This window comes from Cupressus sempervirens, chromosome 5, assembly GCF_028749045.1.
Source record: "Cupressus sempervirens isolate cs-2001-9-10 chromosome 5, ASM2874904v1, whole genome shotgun sequence".
NCBI lineage: Eukaryota > Viridiplantae > Streptophyta > Pinopsida > Cupressales > Cupressaceae > Cupressus > Cupressus sempervirens.
Genome location: NC_143122.1, coordinates 647,761,322 through 647,784,212, shown reverse-complemented (window position 1 = coordinate 647,784,212; position 22,891 = coordinate 647,761,322). Strand labels below are relative to the sequence as shown.

General features: G+C 35.7%; 1 protein-coding gene across 3 annotated transcripts in view; it reads right to left on the bottom strand.

Moving 5' to 3' along the window:
- The window catches only part of LOC149557575 (uncharacterized), a 98,180-nt gene that overhangs the window by 63,020 nt on the left and 12,269 nt on the right, over positions 1 to 22,891 (bottom strand). For 2 of the 3 annotated variants that reach the window (XR_016364897.1, XM_089832211.1), the window contains exon 4: positions 6,884 to 8,067. Coding sequence is in view for 2 of the 3 variants with exons in the window: in XM_089832211.1 (XP_089688337.1) it covers positions 6,884 to 8,067 (1,184 nt within the window). In the remaining variant the exon portion in view is untranslated. Of the gene's footprint in view, positions 1 to 6,883; positions 8,068 to 8,544; positions 10,362 to 22,891 lie in introns of those variants that run through there. The other variant, XM_089832212.1, reaches the window with a different exon arrangement.

The window sequence follows — 22,891 nt, the reverse complement described above, 5'->3', positions numbered from 1 at the left end:
ATGTAACCAAGAATAATGAACCCAAGAAGGATAGGGCAAATGATGGAGAACTTTAGAAATGATATCTGAAATGCATTAGTTGGTTTGAGAGGGAATCCTGGGGAGGGATTGTAACTTGAATTGATCTCTTTAAGGTCCCTCCTATCGTGACTGCGTCAAGGTTACTACTCCTTTGATCCCAAGCAAGAGAATGAAATGTTAGGATAATGATGTTCTAATATGTTTCCCACTTTCCCTCATGCCGTTGTGGTCAAAGAAATTCCATATTACATCAACTTCAACTTGTTGACTCCTTTTGAGTGATTTCTAATCAAGGCCCTCCTAGCACCATTTTTTGTTGATACGAGTTTTATTCCCTTACAATGTATGGGATAGAACACTCGATATCTCAGAATGAAACTATGAATATTGAATCCTCTTGAACAAAGGCACTACTAATGCTAAGACTATCATCAAAAGTCCCTGATTCCAAGGTCCCTTCTTAATATGGATACTCACTCGGTGAAATGATGTAATTTGCTGGCATTGTCAGACTTGTATCTGCAGATACAAGAGTTTAAGCCTTAAGGCCCTCCAATGATTCGGAATGAGCTTAAAATGACTCAAAAGGTCTGCAACAAATCCATAATCACATTTACCATCACATTGTAAACTCGGAATTGCATAAGGAAAATCGAATTTGAGGGAGGGGTTTTCAAACTTAATCCTATAGCTTACTCATTTCTGTCCTTTGGTGCCTAGAATAGGTCCCAAAATGTGTGTTTTGGCCTGGAAATTGATCTGCAAACAAGTTCTGGAGGGTTTAAAGACTTAGTAATTTTATATGATTTTCCCAAAAAATTGTCCCACATGGATAAGTTTTCAGACTTACATGGAAACACTCACCTTCAGCACTTGACTTCAAATTGGTCTCAAATAATCAGAATTTAACTCCTTGAAAATCTGCAATCATCCATGGACAGATTTGGATGATTGCAAAATTCCCAAAATAATTTGCCAAAATCAAACGTATTTGCCTTTCTCTTCTTCAACTTTGATTTATTAGACAATCCCTTAATTTTCCATTGTTATAGCTTCTCCTTTTAAAGTGGTTCTTGGTATGCCATTCACCCACACAAGCAAAGTAGGATAAAACCTTTTGTCTTCTAGAAACTTGTAGAACTTTATTAAATTGCTTTCCCCATTATTAATTTTTTTTTAAACAGGGGAAAATCAACCTATATGAAGATTTGCAAATAATTCGATCTACACTTCCAAAACATTTGTTCACATCCTTTTCTCGCTATCCTACTAGCAAAACCAATATATGTGAGGATAAATCCATACATCCCTTTCTTAGAAGCCGGTGTCTTTGCTTGCTCACAAGAGGGGAATTTTGACCTGTGTAGGGATAACTTGCTCCCACACTTTGTAAAAAATCATCATTCTTAGTTATCTCAAAGGAGAAAATCAACTTCTCAGACAACTATTGGGTCAATCCCTACATTGTATCTGAAAAATTGACTAAATAAAACCAAAGGGGAAAATTGTCTTGCATTTGGACAAAAGCTCAACACTTCAAATTATTTAGAGATATCAGATTTCCACAACCCATCAATATTATTAGTCTGTTTACTGGATTTGATTGTGTGAAAACAAACTAAAAATACTTCAAATTATTTCAAGAAAATGCTATTTAAAGTAGGGAATTTCATAGTATGTCGAAAGTTTGATCATTTTAAGTGGGGAAATTCATAGTAAGTCCAGATTTTGATCACTTTTAAGTGAGGAATTTCATAGTAAGTATAGATTAGTAAGTTCGAGTTTTAAGTATTTCTATAAGAAAACTTGATTTTCTTTAGGGTTCCAACGATTTTAACTGGAAAGTCCAATTTTCTAAGGCTTTTAAGGCCCTTAGACATAAAATATGCTCTTATAATATACTTTGGACTATTTGACTAGCCAAAATTTTAAAACGCTTAGGATTTAAAAATTGTAACTTGACAACTCGATTATTGAATCACCCCTCGATCTTTTGAAGCTTTGAACTGCAAACCTAACTACCAAAACCTGACAACCCTAACAACTACGAGAAAAAAGAGGGAGTCCCTATTTGCAATGGGGTGATGGTGTGAAAAGTTCACAATGGGTAGCCTCCAGACTTTACAATCGTAAGTTTCATTTTTTGATCAATTTATACACACAAAAATCATAGGATCCATTGAAAAATTGTGGGCTTTTTGTAGTTTGTTTTGGGGCATAATGCTCATCTACAAAAGTTTTTGGTTATTTCTTGAATAAGATCATGGTTGTTTTTTTGAACCAGCTTGGGTTTGGCAATTTTCTCCTCAATATCGTGATTTCAATTTGAGAAGTTGATCTTAGCATCTCTAGCTATGGCAAGGGAAAAACTTGTTTCCCAACATCAAGTTGGAGGAATTTTGGTTATCATGGTCTTTTCAGAATGTTCGTTAATTTAGGAAGGATCTAAGCAACAAGCTCATTTTGCATAGCATTTTATACATTCATGACCAGAAGGGAGCAGCCTATTACGATAATAGATAGTTTCTATTATCTTTGTTTAGTATCTAATGGTTATCTATTGCAATCTCCTAAAAATATTAGAAAGTTTCTTATATTTAGTTTTTTGTTTCTAGAATAGAATGTTTCTATTCTTTACAATTATTCCCTAAGGAAGCATCATTCAGTCTCTTTTATAAATTGATCTCTTGATCACTATTAATAAAAAGCAAGTATTTTACCAATTACTTTATGATATGGTATCAGAGCCAATTCTTTGAATTTATTTCAAAAAAAAAAAAAAATTGTGAAATTATCGAAGCAATATATTTTGAAATTGTTTTCTGTGATATCAGCTTCGAGCTAGGGCTTTGTTTGCTACTCACGGCCATTATTCTACAACTGTCGTTTGTATCCCTACGATATTTTGCTTTTTCTGCTCACATCTAGAAAACTCGCACTATTTTTTTGGTCATTTTTCTCTATTGGGTAGCATTTTTTGGGTGCTATTACCTCTACAAATCGCAACCCTACTTGTGGTTTATTACCTTTGCAAATCACGACATCTTTTTTTGCTCAAATCATCATATTTTGAGCCTGTATAATCTGCACGTCATTTTTTCCTTTTTTGAGGTTTTTTGCAGCCTCCAATTGCCATTGTTGGAGATGTCTAGGTCATAGTTGGAAAACTTGCCAAGGCCAAAAACCCGCCAAGGCCTAAAATATAAATTCGGCAAAAATTTAAGCAACTTTTTGAGTTCCGAGTGAAGAAATAAGAAATGAAATTAATTTGGGATGCTTTTTGCCTTTAATTGTTGTTATAAAACTATGACTAAACTTTTAACAAAAAGTGACAAGTTTCTGCCAAAAATTCATCAAGTCTTTGGTGCCAATAAAAGTCCTAAAAACTTGGTCTGTTTTTGCAACTCACAGAGTACTCTACCAATAGTCCATCTATGGTCTAGGGTTTTCCAACCCCCTGCTATTCACTCACGCCTCAAATCTGACCCAACTTTAAATTAGCTCTCTTCTTGTTTACAACTTTAAATTATCTTTTTGTACCAGATCAAAACAAATTTACAAATTCTTGTTGGGTTTTTCAAAATCTCAACTAGGTTGTCCTCTATTTTTCTGGGTGCCTCAATTTTCAAGCCAACAAATCTAAAATCCGACAACATATTCTTTTTGGTTTTTCCAAGCTCTCTTTTGGTTAACCCTTCAATTTTTATGAATCTTCTGTTTTTGACTCGAAGTACGTGCCTTCATAGATTTTCACACTATGGCATCTTTGACTAATATTCTGCTCGAGGGTAATTCAAAATTCAACGGTCAGAATTATGGCACATGGAAGCAATGGATACTAACAATCTTTGAATATTGGAATACTGATCAGATTGTTTTCGGTGTTGCAAAGCGTCTAACTGTAGTTGGTACTAATCAAGCTACATGAGATCTAAATAATCAGAAGACGATGATGCTTCTCAAAGTATTCGTAGTTGATGATCAGCTCCCTCATATTCCATCTAGCAAAACAACTTCCAAGATATGGGAGCATCTCAAGAAACTTCATGAGACTTCAGACAAAAGCAAAGCCTTCTTTCTCTAGACCACTTTGTTTTCTATTATCATGGACGAGCAAAAATCGCTCCAGGAACACTTGAATAGGATTCAAGAAATCCATGATCAGTTGCTTGCCATTGGACGCAAGATGGAGGAAGAGGACATTGTGGACACTGTAGATTGAAACAATCCACCTACTAACGCAAAAAAAATATGTTAATTCACTAGTCATTTGAACTACATTTGACAATTGACATACACAACAGCTTCTCTCAAATTTGAAACTAAAGCTCAACATCTTCGCATTTTTCTACGCAATCAATTGTTCTCTAGAAATAAAATCCATCAATGCATGAAAGTATGTTGTCTATTAGTGGATAGTGTCTATTGTCCACTGATCCACCCATTGACAATCATGTTGTGATCGTGTTATCAATTTGGCTTTCCTCTCCACCAGCAAATTACCCTTATAATAGTATTTTTCTGAAAGATTCTCAATCTAGTTTGGCTAGGACCCACATAATTAGGACGGACATTGTCTACCTTGTCAATAAGATCATTGTCCAAAGGAAATAAAGCAACATCAAAATGAATGAAATTAACATATAGAAATTGGCAATGACCTCTTTAGTAACCTCCCTCACCTACGCATTGAACATTTTGTGACTGGGTTCAATAGTGATGAACCTGAAGCTTTATGTTTCTCCCTTGATTCCCTTGCACACACCTAAACAATGGAAATGAAAGTATTCTACTTGAAGGCCCTAAACTTGATTATATACAAGAAACTCTTGATGTAGTGACACACCCGTAAACTAATTTGACCATCTTAGCCCTCTCCTCAAATATGAATGTCAAACAAGAGCCAACCCCTTTAATCAGTCTGCAAAAAAAGAGCACATTAACACTCATAACGCTACCCTGCCAAGCCTCTAGGCAAATGTTGCATCTTCAACAGTAACAACCACCTTAATTAGCTACATTTTTGTGTCAAGCCTCCTTGAAAACTTGTAGAAGGGGTTTTTTTTCTAAATGTGGCTTTGGCATTCCATTTTCCCTTTGAAATAGGGAAAAAACAAAAAATAACAAAATGAATATAAAAAATTGCAAATCTTTTATTTGATGATTTCAAATACAAAAAAATGGCAGAGTCAAAAAATTAATTAAATACAAGAGTCTCTTGCACACCAAAAGCAACAAAAAGAAAGATTTAAACAACTTCACAATTTTGAACAAGCTCTAAAAAAGTTGAAGGCTTGAACAAGTAAAACTGAAATAAAAACTAAAAAAACACACAGATATTTTAAATACCGTATCTGTCCTTTTCCTCTTCCTTCTTCCTCATTTTCCATTTGCCTTCACCTCTATTCAACTTTAAATTAGCTCTCTTCTTGTTTACAACAAAGAAAAAATTGAAAATGCAAAAACAAGCTATAAAATGATAATGGGTTATGGAAAGCAGAGATAAACAATATATTTTTTATTTTAGGAGGTGGGGAATATGTAATAGTTTAGGCTTTTTGAAACATTCTAAAAAAACGTCCCAATGAAATTTGTCATGCAGCAGGGAACTTCACATAGATGTTGAGCACAACCTAGCATCCCTCTAGTCTCCTCCAATGAGGAACATTCCAAAGTGATGTCCCCCATGTAGAGACAATGTGCTCGGGAGGTCTAAGAAATTATTATAAAAACAATATGCAGAGGGTGGATATTTCCTCCTATCTGCTCATTTGTAGAATGTGCCTCTTTTAGGAAATGTAGGAAACCCCCCAAGAATGCATCCCCAGGAAAAGTTGTTTTCTATTATTATTATTTTTCCATTTATAACACATTAAAAATTATGTGCACTACCACTCCCTACTATGACCAAACATTCCCAATTTTTTTGGAAAAATTTGCCTTTCTCCCAATCTAATACCTTCTGGAAGATTAAGGTTCTTGGTATTGAATAAAAGTCATCTTTTCTTTTAAGCTTCCAGAACTTCCTTCAAATGGACCGTTACTCCTCTCATGTTACCTTAATAACTAGGATACCATCTTGATTCTTGATACACCATTATGCAAGCATTTATGAAGTCTCAAGATACATCATTCATTAATCTCATAGAAGTAGCTGGAGCAATGAATAAACAAAAAGAAAGCCCAAACCATTCACATAGACCTTGCTTTGTTTTGAAAGTAGTCTTGTAGACATCCTCCTCCATCTGAATTGGTAATACATAGATTTGAGATCCAACTTCATGTAAATATTAGTATGTTGAAACTGATCTAATAAATCATCTATCTGTGTGATAAGATAGTAGTCTTGATGATATTCTTCTCACCATTTTGCAAGCTATGCACAAGTCTCTAGATATACTGAAATTCCAAGAACCCAAATTTGCAGCATGACAAAGTAGTAGTAAATATTGATCAAGACCTCTGAAATGAGCAAAGAAGCCAAGAGAAGATGTAACAACTACAAATATATCTAAAGAAAATATTCTGCATCTTGGATTTGAAAGATGCCTAAGAAACGTAAGTTTTGGCTTTGTTTTAAAATTAGACAATTGGACTTGAAACTAAAATCAGAAAGATATAGAATACCATCCATAGACAAAGAAACAGACGTATATGGCTTATTTCCAGGGCTATGTCCTCTATTTCTTAAATGTTTGAAATTGTCAATGATAACCATGTTTACACTACATTTTGGTGAATAATTTTAAAGCCACAATTGCAGGCATCATTTAACGCAAAAAAATGACTAGACTCAAATCGGCATGGACAAGAATTTCCAGAGAGGTAACAATAAACCAAAAAAAGCTGAACACTGATTTACCGGATTGACCTCCATCTGCAATTGATGAAGCTCTCTTCTTGTATCCTTAAGTTGCCCATCATGAGACTTCAAACATCCAAGAATGCTAGCCAATTCCTCTTTTAAAAAAGAGCATTCCCTCTCCAATGCCTCCCTCTGTCTTTTCTCTTCTTCAGCTCTTCTCATTTCAGACATCTCAAACTGTTGCTTTAACAGAAAATGTCCTTTCTCTAATGCCTCTATTTGTCTTTTCTGTTCCTCAGCTCTTTTCTTTTCAGAATTCAATTCTTGCTGTTCCTTTTTCAGAAGTTCTTCCAATAGCTTTTTCCCCTTCAATTTCTTTAAATCTGAGTTTCTTGCTAATGCAGGTTTGAGCTCATCCTTTAAAGAAGAATATGCTCTCTCTATCGTCTGCCTTTGTTTTTTTTCTTCTTCGGCTCTTTCTGATTCAGTCTTTAAGCACTGCTGTTTCTTTTCCAACTGCTCCTTCAGCATTAAGCACTCTTTCTCTAATAACTCTATTTGATTTTTCTGTTCTTCACCCCTTTTCCTTTCACCCTTCAATTGTTGCTGCTCCTTCTTCAATTGCTCTTTCAGTATCTTTTCTTCCTTTGATTTCTTCCTGTCAGCATTTTGCACCAAGTCTCCTGCATTTGTTTTTCCTTCTTGGCATCTTCTCACCTCATCTGCACTTTTCTTCTCCAATTCTAACTGTTGCAATTTATTTTCTAGCATTTCTCGCATTGTCTTCTCATCTTCTGCCCTCTTCCTCTCTGCATCTGCCCGTTTCTTCTCTTCCTCAAACTTTTTCCTTTCTATTCCAGCACACTTCCTCTCTTCCTCTGCCTTCTTTCTGGCATAATCTGCATGTTTCTTTTCATCCTCGGCCTTTTTCTTTTCTGCATTTACCTGCTTCTTCATTTCCTCTAACCTTTTCTTCTCAAATTGTAAAGCCTGTTGCTCTTTTTCTAGAAGTTCTTGTAGTTTCTTTATTTCATCAGCTTTGCTTTTTAATATTTTTGCATGTTCGACTTTCCTGTTCTCCTCAATTTTCCTTTTGCTCTCAAAATCATTTAAGCATTGTGTAACAGAAGCAAATTCTGACTTCAAGGAACTATGCTCTTTCTCAAGTTGTAGTCTCTGTCTCTCCTCCTCTCCTGCCCTTCTGCTTGCATCATCTGCCCCTTTTTTTTCATTTTCACATTCTGTCAATCATCACCAGACAAATAATTTAATTTATTTTAACCAAAGGAATTAGTACGTCTATCAAGGAGCATAAAATGTACAGAGTACAGTTAATCAAAACTTGAAAAACTCAGCAAGGTTCAAGACAACCACATAAAGAAGGAAAAATAATATGAAAGGTATTCAGTTACGGCAGCCCAAAATTTACGAAGTGTACAATACAAGTTGTTATCAGCACGCTCGCTCATGAACATTACAGAAACTAAGAAAATCAAAATATCAGTTTGCATCTTACATTGAAACATTTATCAATTCCCAAACACAACAACAACAACAACACGAAAAATGAAACATGCATGAGTGTTTTGTATACAACTTTTTAACAAAAAAAGAACTTGATCATGATTTATAACCCCATCCAAATCATACAAGTTATTTATGAAGCAAAACACCATCAAAGATCCCTGTCTGGTAGAGAGCTGGGGCTCAATCATTACCTAGCAATTTAACAATACAACCACTAGCCTAGAGATAAAATGAAGGAGTGTCAGGTGAAACTGCAGCCTGAGATCAAGATCTGAAGTCCCTGGCAGATGAGTCTCTTCAACCTTTGAATTTCCTTCCAACCATTTTACCAATAGCCTGGCTGCCAAAATAAAAGAGTGTGGGACAACAGACCAAAGCATGTTAAGAAGATCATATCATCAACTAAGAAGCATTAAAATTATTTCACACACAAAAGTAAGCTATTCCAGCAAGCCAGGACAGACAAACTTAACAATACTGGAACCAATATTTCGGTTTTCATTGTTGACAGAGCTTGCACACATAAATGCTCTACATCAAGCCTGTACTATCAGAATTTCTGTAGTACTACATTATTTGTTACTGGTCAATAGAACAATATATGAACCAAAGCTATAGGTCACCAGGTCAGGGATGAGATACCTGCATGCATACCAGAGGAGCCTACTTGTCAACTTTCAATGATAATGCGATTGGAGAAAAAAGCTAATAGATATAGGTACATTAGAATGGTTAAGAAAAGCAATAGTTGTTTGCGTTTTCTCAAGTAAGTGCATTTGTTGTACCCACTGCAAAAGCATTATTATTTAACTTTTTATGTACATTGTATTTGTTACACAGTTTTTACACAATTGCCAGCTTATATACAATGGCATAACATAAAGAAGAAATACTGGTTTGTGTATCCAATTTCACAGGGTAACAGAAGGTTAGCAACAACCTATTTTAGCAGTTGAAGGCGATTGGAGATCCAACAGAAGGCCTTCTGAGTACAGCAACTAGATTGCTGCTTGCACATAACTTTCAAGAGCTCCACACAGCTGTACAGCAAATTCTGCTTGGAATTCCACACTCAATGCAAACCCGAAAGAAAACATAAAGCTCAGGCTGTGGTTTGACCAACATGTGCTCTTGGGCGACATGAGAAAACTTGCAGCATATAAAGTGCAGGTGCAGAAAGCCAAATACAAATAGCAATACAACAGGTAGTATTCTTCATGCAATATACCCTGGCCAGTTGTCAAAACATGATTGTTGCTTCAGTCATATCAAATATTGATTACATAGACTTGACAAATGCAACACAGGCATTTTTTTCTGGTAAAAATATCTTTAAATAGCAAATAATCATAGTGGGAAAACAAGTGACCCCTTGAAAAACTTTAATCTGTCTGGCAATAGTTTACCGGAGAAGTTGTATTTTCATTGCTCAAATTTAATCTCATAGATTTATTTTTTGGTATATTAATTTTTTTCCAGGGCCCTGTGAATAATCACAAGTGTGCTATTTCAATCAAACTTATTGGAGCTGAAATTATTTTGGGTCTTTGCTTTAAACATATTGATTTTGTTAAGAAGTCAGTAACTACCAGTAGCCAAACAAATCACAGCAGGTAAACATGGAGCAAATAACTAGAAGTGTGGGTTTCATCTGGCAGTGTTTACAATGTCATACTGTGAAGAAGGAAAACCAGACTGGCTTGGGGAAGCACCTCCTTTCATGAGCAGAAGATGCATGCACAGGGTCTTCCTGGAAATCGACACACTGTGATTACAGTACATATGGTATCTCAGCGTTCAAATAGCTTCCAGGCAGAATGCTACCTAAATGGGAGTCACAGTTGAGTAATTGGTTGCTGATGTTTGATAATAGAGCTTCTAATAACAAGAAAACCACTGAAAGACTATATACATGTGAAATTTAGGTGTAAAATGGATTATTCTTGGGTTCGCCTTTTCCATGCCAGCCTTCTGTAGAATAGTTTTATTTATACAAGTCATATGTAAACGTTGTGTGAACCATAGTTACAGGACTCTGCGAGTCCGAGGCAGAGTCCAGATTTCTGAGGCAAATGGCCTCTGGACTCGGACTCGGCAGAGTCCATGTGGACTCGCCAAGTCCCGAGCTTAGGACTCTCACCGGCGGGTGCAGGAAAAAAGAGCCAAAAATAAATAAAATAAAAGGTTGAGTTACTCTTTTTTGTTTTGTATAACATCCATTTAACCTAAAAAGGTCATTCCACCCTTTGCTAATGCTTGTGATAGAGAGGAAAAAGTTAGAGAAGAGTATTGAGGTTTTGAGAAAGAAATTAGGAAACCGGTTGGCTCTCCCATATCGATTGCTAATGGTTTGTCCAACTTTGTAGCTTGCACTTAAGCATTGAGAGGAGCTTAAGGAAGCATTTGGAGGAGGCTTCTACAAACTTGCTTGTATTTCCATTGTTTGTGCAAATTTGAACAGGTAAGCAACAAGTTGCATTTCTTTGTGTCGTTTTGTAAATTGTTTTACATTCATATTTTGTACTTTCCATTTTGTTTACATTTGTTTTAGTCTCTACTTCTAGTATCTACTATTTAGATTTATTCTAATTTATCTCGATGACAAACTTGATAAGTAAGAAGGCCCTAAAGTTTAAAAATTTGATTTGATGCTAACTTTTTTCTATTTATAACATATTCATATTGCAGCAGCACCCATATTGACACCATGCCTCAGGGTGAGCCTTGTGGAAGTGGAACTAGGGCTGCATTCAACCCTAATGCAGACCCAACTACAATAGCATGGGATAGGGTTTGGAAACATGCCATCCCGGGCTACAAAAAGGGAGTTGTTACATGTTGGCATTGCAGTGTAATATATAACGGGGGAGGCATAAATAGACTGAAGTATTGCCTAACACATATACCTAGGTGTGATGCCAAAAAAAGCAAAGAAGTACCCTAAGATGTTATGTGAGACATGCAAGCTCTTCTAGAGGAAAAAATGGAGATCAACGAATTGAAAAAGAAGCAACAAGAAGAAATGGCACAACTAGCTCAAGAGGGATATTCTAGTTTTTGCTCTCCATTATCCCCTACTCCACCACTATTGCTACTACTTCTACAAGTGTGACCATTGGGCCTCGTATTCGTAAGCAAAGATCGACACTCGATTCCATCTTTGTTCCACACACGGCTCCAGGTGCACAACCATCGTTTGAGAGCATGGGTTGGAACAAGGAGAAGCATGATAATGCAAAATTGGCACTTGGAAACTTCTTCATCCACAACAGCGTTTCATTCAATGAAGCAAGGTACTTATTTATTTAAATTATCTCTTACTTCTGTTGCTTTCAAGTTTCAAGAGACAATAATATGCTTATTTTGTTTATTTTAATTTGTTTTCAAATTTAATAGTAATAATATAATATACTAATTTGTTTAAATTTTATTTAATTTGTTTTAGGTCCCCCTATTGGCAAATTGCAATCGATGTTGTTACTATTTTTGGTATGGGGTTCAAAGCCCCTAGTGTTGACAAGCTAGGAGGCCCTATTTTGACCCAACGGATGGCTGATGTAGAAGGTGCAATCAAGGAGCAGCGAGAGGTGTGGAAGACGAAGGGTTGCACCATAATGACTAATGGTTGGACTGATAGGAGTAGAACACTCCTCAACTTTCTTGTCTTCTCATCAAGTTATTGTAAATATTAAAATTTTAAAAGTAGAACTTGTACTTAAAAATTTAGAATCTTGATCAAGTGATTAAGTTTATAAATTATGAATTTATGATTGATCATTGATCATTATACTAATTTGTTTCTTTTTCTTTAAGTGCCACGGTTTTTTTGAAATCAATTGATGCCTCAGGAAAAACAAAGAATGTTGAATATCTTTGTGAAATAATGGATGAAGTGATAAAGGATGTGAATGAGGAGAATGTGGTGCAAATAGTTACAGATAATGCAACAAATTATGTTGCTGCAGGAAAGCTTCTTATCAAGAGAAACCCTCACTTATTTTGAACCCCTTGTGTTGCTCACTGCATTGACCTTATGTTAGAGGATCTTGGTAAACTCCGTTGGATAAAAACAATTATAGAGCAAGAAAGGAATGTATGCAAATTCATATATAATCATACATGGGTCTTCAACCTCATGAGGAAATACACAAGACAAAAGGAATTGTCTCGTCCAAAGGTCACTAGATTTGCAACCAATTTTCTCACATTGCAATCCTTGCTTGATTCAAAGGGAGGTTTGAGACGCATTTTTGTAAGTGAGGAGTGGATTGCATCATCGTATGCAAAGACCATTGTAGGAACTGATACAGTTGATCGCATTTTTTATAAGGCTTCCTTTTGGACACCAATCGCTGAGATTGTAAACGTAATTTTCCTTTTTGTCCTCATTTTAACTTTTTTGTTTATGAAATTATGTTATAAATTATTGTTCATTTTTTAAACAAAAACTTAAAGCTAATTGTTTCTCTTTCAACTTTCATAATGAATGCAGTTCATAAAGCCGCTTGTTGTTGTCCTACAAATTGTTGATGGAGAGAAGCCCTGAATGGGCTACATTTATGAGGAGTGAAGGAGGCCATTCGCTCTTTTTTTGCAGGGAATCAAGATAGGTATGGGCCTATATGGGATGTGATTGATAGACTTTGGCACAATCTACTTCACAGGCTTATACATGCAACAACCTACTTCCTTAATTCAGCATACCAATTCAGCCCACAGTTCAAGGCTGGTGATGAGATGTGGAATGGCCTCTATGATGTTGTAGAGAGAATGTCCCCCGATTCAAGAGTTGGAACAATTGTAGTCCATGAGATTAAGTTGTTTAAGAAAGTTCATGGGGACTTATTTGCATGAGAGTTGTGCAAGAAAAATAAGATAGAATTGATGTCTGGTAAAAATCTATGATTCTACATCCTAATTTCTAATTCTATTACCATTTTAATTTGATAAAAGTCAAAGTTATTGAATTGATTTTAAATTTTCTTGTTTCAGATGCATGGTGGAAGATGTTTGGCACTAAGGTGCCAAATTTATTGAGAATTGTGATTGGCATCTTGAGCCAGCCATCTAGTGCATCAAGATGCGAACATAATTGAAGACTATTCGAGCATATACACTCAAACAAGTGTAATTGGTTGGCAGTGCAAAAATTGAATGATCTTGTCTTTGTTCACTACAACCTTCGCCTTCGCCATAGACAGATCATAGGCATCGATACATCACTGATTGTATTAGAGACTGTTGATCCACATGCAAAGTGGAACACAGAGATTGTTGATCCTGTCTTCAGTGATGAAGGCATGGAGTGGGCTGATCAAGTGGATCAGGAGGCTGAGGCAGTGATGATGGTAGTGGAGGAGGCTAGAGCGCAAGAAGACGAAGTGCAAGACCCTGAGGCTAGGAGTGATGGATTCGAGTCTGATGATGAGGATTATGTGGGTGAGGTTGAGAATGAGGATAAGTATGAGGATGAGGTTCAGCCTCAAACAGAGGGAGAGAGGATGGCTCTACAGTCTTCCATGATTTTTCTTAAGCGGACTCGTAGGAGGACATAGGCTACTATTAGCCTTAGTCTTCTACTGTTCTACACACTAGTTGTTATTTTGATATATGTTTTGAACTTTTGATACCATGGACTTCGTAATCCATGAATATTGTAGACATTTGACACTGCAGTGACACTATGTTTATTACTTTATATTGTGTTAATCAATTTTTTTCCTTCAGAAATTTGCTTTTATACTAATGTGATCTATGCAAAATTGTGTATGTGTATTAAATTTTAAGTAGCTTCTATTTATCTTAATTATTGTGTATTTGATGTTAATTGACTAAAAGATGCATAAAAAAATCTTAAAATCCTTTCAAAACTTCGAATTTCATGGGTTTTCAGTTTTTCGAGTCTTTGCCAAGTCCGGCCGCCGAGTCCGAGTCTAAATCCAAGTCAGATTTTGACTTTTCGAGTCAAAGGCGAGTCTGAATCCCATAACAATGGTGTGAACACACAAGAAATTACATTGGGGAGATTGTATTAGTACACCAACCAAATAAGGAGCTAATGGAATTGATGAGCTCCAAGATTTGTAAAAATTTAAGATCCGAGGATGACTTAAAGGCATCTAGCTCCTGACGCATTAAAAAAGGTCCATTGTTACTGTCCACGGACAGTGACTCACAATGACAAATGATCAATCTTTAAATCTCCCTGAATCTCAAAAGTTAACCAGGAAAAGCTTGTCAAGCAATAAAATATTCACTATTTGTAAGTAAATTGTATTGAACAAAGAAATGAGATCACCTGAAGATTCCCCAAAGACAGAAAGAAGCTTCAGTGCTTATAAACTTGTCCAATGTAGATGGATTAGTCCCAGAAATGTGGAAAGCCAATTTGGCATCAAGGCTGCATAAACCTAGTAAGTACTAGACATCAAAAACAAGCAGGCATTGTACAAGAGTCCCTCATTTCCTATTAAGTTGCACAACGGAGGATCCATCTCTGAATACTTAAATATGGTTAAAAGATTTAAATGATTAGTTGTCATCTATTTAAAACAAATCAATAATAATGATATAGTACCTTTAATCTTGCAGAGCTTACCACAATTCCATGGGCAGTTCTTTATATCTTTGCATTTGATTGCAACAACCCAAACTGTAATGACCCCTGCACAAACATGAGGTTTGTGAGGGACCGTTACCCTATTTTAGTTCCTGTAAACCTAATTCAGAATCAAGATGTTGCAAGGGAACAATTCATTAATTAAATTAAGTTATTTGAAATTTAAATATGTTCATTTTAAAGGCAACTTGTATTTAATTAGTTATTTTTATAAGGTTAACTAGTATTATAAGGTGGCATGTTTTTTGACCCAAATGTAAAAATAAAAGAAAATCAAAAGTCCACTGTTGGAGGGAAATGAAAAGTTGCAGAAAAAATGTTTTTTATCATTACTGAAAAGTGTATAAAAGGACTGGAGGAGAGAAAGCTCATTCAATACATTTATATCAAACCCAATGAAGACTTGGCGTTATTCATCTATTCTGCCGAAAAAGAAAAAAAAATCCTTCGACAAAGAATGGTTTGGAGGACAAAAATATGCCTAGACATTTGAGTGAATTCATCCAATGTTTACCAATATGTTGAATAATTGTAGGAAAATTTATTGTGTATGAATAATTCAGTTGGGAGAAATTAAAAAGATTATTTGCTTGCAGAATATATCAGGTTACAAAAATATGATCGAGTACTTGCGCCATTGGTATACAGATTAAATTTATTAGTTTTCACAGATCATACCATTTCCTGGTCTGATATGAAACCTGGCATCATTTATTGTTTCTCATAAGATGTTCGTACAACAATGAGAGGGTGCATGAGGTTTGTGAAAGGAGGAACGGCACTTAGGAATCCAAACCTGATTTTGGGCTCCATTAATTGTCATTTCCAGGCTGCAATATACTAGTAGATTTCTAATGAGAATAGCAGCCATTAACAAAGTCATACTAGTCTGAATTTTGCTGCAGAATGTGAATGAGTTCAAATTTCATCTACAGTAGTAGTGCATTACTTTGAATCAATAAATCAGCCATCCGACAACATGGAGCAGCACTGACAGCATCCTTTTGTTGTAACAAACATTTTGGGCATCATTTAATCTAGTATTCAGTTTAGATAGCAATTTTCCATATCAATTGTTGGTAGAGGTTAAAAACAGTTGTAATTGTAGTATTTCGACTTGTAAATTGATCACAAATATATAAATAAATGCAAATTGACACTAGATGTACATGATATCAGCAATGGTGTGTCCTTACAAACTATTTGTTAAAATGCCAATATATTGTTCAATGCCTGCCAATTGTACATGAATTTTCCATCTAAGTTGCCAAATCGTCCATTTTACATACCAATTTGAGATACAATACATCCTGAAATCATTAAATGGAGTTGTGCCCACAATCCCTGTGAATTGGACAAGGATTAGATTTTTGGAAGAAATGTTTCAACAAGTCTCAAGATCCCAATGCAATTCGAGCACATGTTTCTTAGTGTTTTCTTCTTCTTCTTTTTAAATGAATGAAAACCCTAATCTGTTGTGGGGCATAGTGTTCATCTGCAAAAAGGGTTTGACCATTTCCCTCAAAATCGTGGTCTCAGTTTCATCTCAGTGTCTCAAGATACGAGCAATATGTTGCAGGAGCAGACAAGAAAGAGTATGCTATAGAAACAGACAAGGGTAAGGAGAATGGCACTTCACATCTCATAACCTTTAATAGGAGAAACTCAATTTTGGCTTGTACAATTTTGGTTTGTAATAAAGTTCTAACTTATGGTGGCATAACTAATGTGGCAACCATATAAGCTCACTTAGTGTATGGCCACCTAAGAAATAGTCTTGCAATAATTTGGGTTAAATTTTTGTGCTCAAGTGTTTGAGTGTGTTAGATCATAGGGAAAGAGAAAAATGCCAAAAAGGCTTCAGTAAGACATGTGGTGGCAAAACTTGCCAAAAGTTGCATCATTGCAAAATGAGAAACTTTGTAAGATTTTTGTGAAATGTTGCTATATGCTTGCCAAAGCACTCATTCAACTGTAACAACTGAGGAAATATTTTTGGATTCCTTTCTTTAGATAATCAGAAACTATGTTTTTTCTTGCACTTTTGCTGCTGCAGAAGTCTGTACACCCTTGCACGTATTGGTAGAGACTAGAAACTGATTGCATGTGATAGAATAGTCTATTGGCTTTCATTTCGTTTTTGTTTGAGCTCTTGAAATTGATGCAGGAGAAATAAATCAGGATTTTTGTGACAGCAGGCCTGTGTAAAGCTCGTGGTAAGGGTTTGGAACAAAAATGACTCTAACTTGAGTTTCCATGGTTAGTCTTCCACAGCCATTGGAGGGATTCGAGTTAGAGTCGTGGTCTTTAGGATTGTAGAAGTCTTTTGGTTCGGGTTGCAAAGAGTGAGAAGTATTTTGATGCCCAAGGTGGACATAACCATGTGTCCACCTGCTGAACAGAGCTAGAAACTTGGATATCTCGAGTTGGGTATGGAGAGAGAAGCTCAGATTCTAGATTTAGGCATATTTTAAGGTCCCCTAGAAGTTCCAATCGATAAGAAATCTGGTGTTCATCAACATTGGGGTTTTGCTTCACAAAGGGAGTGTTAAGATTGTAGCTTCTGTCGGATTGAATTTATCATGAGATACCTTGTTGATGGTAAATCATCTTTAAGATATATATATATATATATATGTGGTTAATATATTAATATTACATATATGCTTAAAGATGAGTTATACATATAGTTATTTTTTAACTAATGATGATTAACTATAGAGACATGTCTCCTCTCATATTTAGGAGTCTTCAAATCTGCATTTAGAAGACATCAATCACATTGGCCATGTTAGTACATTTGCAAAAAAGATTCAAGTTATTCAACATGGTATTAGAGCCACACTACAAATGTAAAGAGTCACAAGGTACAAAACAACAACTCCAAGCATTGAATGGAATTTGTATTTACCAACGTTAGTTATGAGTATAAAGAATATACAGACATCATTAGCAATAGATAGACGTCGACTTGAGAAGGAGATTTGTTGTGACCAACATAGCCGGTGGTGTATGCTTTATACTCATAACTTCCATTGCAAATAACCTTCCTTTTACACGGCATGGATATATTTCCCTCCTATTTTTCATGTGGGTCGCATGGAGAGAATAGACGATATACTTCAGATACTCATGATTGTTTACCGCTAGCATACCTACATACCTAGAATAGTATCGTTTAGATACAACTTTTGAATATCGCATGAAACGGGTGTGTATCGAGTGATTCATAAGTATTTGCAAATAGTCAGAATGCAATGGTGTTAAGGATCCCAACGACAACTGGACAACACCCACCCCCCCTTATACAACTACACCGTTGCTTGGAAAGCACCAGTTATAAATGTGTAAACCATGGATTTCACTCGAAGGTAAGTATCTACGCATTCATAGAAGTTTTGACACAGACCCTTCCAAAATACTTGATGTTAGCAAAGTATGGTAATGACAGCCATTTAAATGATGAGGGAGCTCCGCAAATGGGCACCAATTCGACAGGGCATTATTTGGTAAGAGTACGGTCGAAGGAAGAAAAGATATAATCGTCAAGTGACATAGAGAAGAATCCAAGCATTCATAGAAGAAGAACAAGGAATCGATGAAAGATAATTGCACCAACTTCATTCACTATTTGCTAGTCACGTGGAAGGAAAATGAAAGGAGACGTAAGGAACAATCCTAAACTCACCCGCCACCTAAGAAAGGACTCCACCACATGCTTGCATAGGAAACAATGATATTCAAGGATCAAGTATGCTGCATAAAAATTATCCAAATATAACTATCCATGTCAAGAATCATAAAATGGGGGAGTAGCAAATAAATGGTATTGGACAAAGAGAGATAAGAAAATGGTAGACTACACCAATCGAACAGGTCCACCATAGTCAACAAATATGGGACATAGCGGTGATGTGGAACTTGAGCAGAAGCCTAGGAAAGCATGGACCCACACGATAGGTAAAAGGTATGATAAAATGTAGTAAATATCAATGTATTGTTATAATATAAGAAAGTGTATTTATATTGATGTAAGGTATTATGTGTATATTTATTAGGACAAGGTAGTCATTGGATATGAAATCCATTCAATAATATAGTATGGAATTTTATTAATATTTTGAATATAAATATATATGATTTTTTATTTCTCATTTGGATAATGTGACTATCTTTTATTTGTAATGAACAATATAGTTCCTTAGATGAGGAACACTTTATCTTGAATAATATTGTGTTAGTGCATTAGATTGGCACCATGAAGATTAATAAGGCTCGAGCATGGGGTATGTGAGATGTTAAGATCTCCATCTGACTACCATGGCCGAGAATTAATATATAATCTCCGTGTGCCAAAATATTCAAATGATGTCAAAGAAATAATATAAATGCAAAATTGTTCAACAATATAGAATGAGTGGGAATTTTACATTGTGGGGGGAATAATAGTCAATGCTCCATTTCCACTTGAACCTTCTTTAAAGGGGAGTTGTTCCATTCTCAAATAATCTAAGAAGAGAATTTTTGAATCTTCATGTGCAAATAAGTATTCGTATCTTTTACATTTATCTACTCTTTGTAGCATCTCTCTTATATATAATTCTATACATACTATAAGGGTTATTTGTCTTGATCTTTTCCTTTATGTTTTGAAGATGTTCTTACATGAAAAGAAAGTTGGTACTTTACACATGCTACCAAATATTGTGCAAACTCAATCTAATGATAGTAGTTCCGAAGACCCTGTTGATTAAGATGGATAAAGTGAGGCTCTTGAAGAAAACATCTTTGATGATTAAGATTATGAGATTCTTCTACATTAAGAGGGAGTATGACACTTCTTTGAAGGCAACGCACGAGCTTAGAAGATTGATGCTCAGAGGGAGTCTAGAAATAAATGTGTGTGACTACATGATTTTGATGGGCCTACTCCTATGTGTATCATGAGGAAGTAATGACTTACCACTAGAAAGTTAGAAGATTGATATTAGATTTAGAGGGAGTTCGAAAGGCATCCTTGGGTGAAGAGAGTTTCTATTCGAGTAACTAGAGGACCTGACTTCCTAGGATCATTGTTCAAAGGGAGAATTTTGAGGTGCAATCCTTTGTTAATAATATCTTCTCTATGAGGAGAAATTCTAAGCGAAATTCCTTGCAATGCTTTTTTCTGTGAGAGAATGAGGTGAAAGCCTTTGTACTACCCTTTGACTAGGTTCATGGTGGTTACTATTTCACATATGATATGCAATAAAAGGTAACGATCTTTCATTGACATATATAAACAGAAGGTAACCGTTATAAGATGACGATCTTATAAATGGTAGACCTGTTATCATGGTTCTTTGGGCCGGATTTCGTCAAACACCATGATAACGAACAATCGGAAGGTAGCCATTGGTAGCCATTATAAGATGACAATCTTATAAATGGTAGACCTGTTATCATGGTTCTTTGGGCCAGATTTTGTCGGACACCATGATAACGAATAGTCAGAAGGTAATCATTGTAAGGTGGCAATCTTACAAATGGTAGACCTGTTATCATGGTTCTTTGCACCGGATTTTGCTGGACACCATGATAACGAACTTGTTATGGTTGTTTGGGCCGGATCTTGTCGGACACCATAGTTGCTACTATAGACCACACTTAAGGTGGTGTTTTTAAAAGATAATGGAAATTATTTCAATTTTGTGTTATGAAAGGTGAGAAATTTAGTCTCATAGTGAATTGAATATCATACTTAGATGATATCTCTTCATAGTCTTGAGAACATAATGTGTTTTATAAATCCTCCCTAGCTAGAGGGAGCGTTAAGGTTGTAGCTTCTATCAGACTAAATTTATCATGAGATACCTTGTTGATGGTAAATCATCTTTAAGATAAATATCTTATATATATTATATAAATATTATTATATAATAGTATATTACATATATGGTTAATATATTAATATTACATATATGCTTAAAGATGAGTTATACATATAGTTATTTATTAACTAATGATGATTAACTATAGAGACATGTCTCCTCCTCTCATATTTAGGAATCTTCAAATCTGCATTTAGAAGACTTCAATCGCATTGGCCATGTTAGTACATTTGCAGAAAAGATCCATGTTATTCAACAGGGAGGTCTAATTGGTGTTATGAGGCCTTATGCCTTAGTGGACTTAGAGATAGGAGTCTGCCTGCTACAAAATTGAGACTTAGGAGTCTTTTGCAACTTTTTAAAGGGTGTCCAAATCCATGTTTTGATTTGCAAGTCCTTTGGAAAGAGTTGGAGAAAATTGGGAAAATCAGAGTTCATAGGGCTACTAGAATTTGAGCCTACAAAGTGGAATATTGCCTCAGAGGTAGTGAGTGCTGAACCCATTCCAAAATCTTCTTGTTCAGGACATTTCTATGTTATCCATGCAGTTTCAAGATGTTGTGGTGAAGAGAGTAGGAAGTTGTGAAGTTGGACTCCATTGGTTGCTAGCTTGATATCCAAGTTCACAGGATGAAACCTTAGGACTGATTGAGGAAAGGGAGGTAGGTATAGTTGGGAACCAAGAAGTGAATTTATTCAAACATTGTCTCAATGATGTATGAGACCTCTGATGCAGCCTAGTTGAGTGCTAATTCCTCCTAGATTTTCCAGAGTTGACTCTGCATCATAATACCTTTGTTACCCAACATCATGGCTTGCTGGTCATTAACTTCTCCTGGTCCAGGTAGGGTCTGAGTAGCAGCAGAATGTTCTGAAGAATTTGTGACCAAAAGACAGCTGTTAGACGATAACAACATTAAGGAAGGGTAGTAGAATATTGTAATGTTCCTTTGATGGCCATCTTAATTAGGTAGTTTCTATTTTTGTCTTTAGTTAACGATTGTTTCATAATAAAATATCCTCTTCTAAATCTATATAAGGTGCTTTCATCTCCTCTGTTTAATATAATATCAATTTACCGTAGCAGTGATGTAGTGCAAAGCCACCTATTTTTAGGTAGGAAACCTGATAATGTGAAGAGAATGAGGGAGTCACAGAAAAAGTATTTCAAAATTGATGCTAGAGAGATTGTAGATCAAACTATTGCAAGATGTGTTTATGCTAATGATTTATCCCTCGAAGTAGTAAAATCACCATATTAGCAAGATATGTGGAGAAAAGTATAAGACGCTCAATCACCATTTATAATTTTAACTCTCTCAATTTGCTTCAATAGGCTGCTAGATCCATTTCATCTAATTGGAGCTAGAGTACATACCACATTCACTAAGTGAAAGACAAACAATTGGCAGCAAGTGAGAAGAGCTACTTTATATGCATTCCAACTTGTCCCTACTTACTCACAAAGAAAATGAGTACAAGGAAGGGGGCACAAAGTTGTGGGATGTAGATCAAAAGCAAAAGGATTTGAATTTTTTCAGCTGCCACACTTACATCACTTCATGCGGGGTCGGATGCCCAACACACGTGGTTCTTCAACTTTACCTACATCATCTAAATTGTAATGCTGTGAATTTACACCACAGTGTAATTTACAAGTTGCATGATATTCCTACCTTAGATAAATTGTGAAATTCCACACCACACTCCGCTCTGCCTTGTCACCACCTGCTTAGATCTATAGTGTTGAGCATTTCTTGGGCAGGGCCCATAATTCCATCTGCATGCTGCTCATATATTACCAGTTTCTAAATTTTAACCATATACTAGGGCTCAAGTATGCTTTCATTATATGGGAAAGAGTACATTGCAGCCTCCACAAAGAAGCAATGCTGATATTGATAAGCTTAAGGGACTTTCTAATGAATGGTTCATAAGGCACAACACTTGGTGAAGGTTTTGCAAATGGGGTTGCAAGCTTTGGGTTTAACCATGGAGGAAACTCCGTAGTTAAGCATGCTCAGGCTGGAGTAGTACTGGGATGGGTGA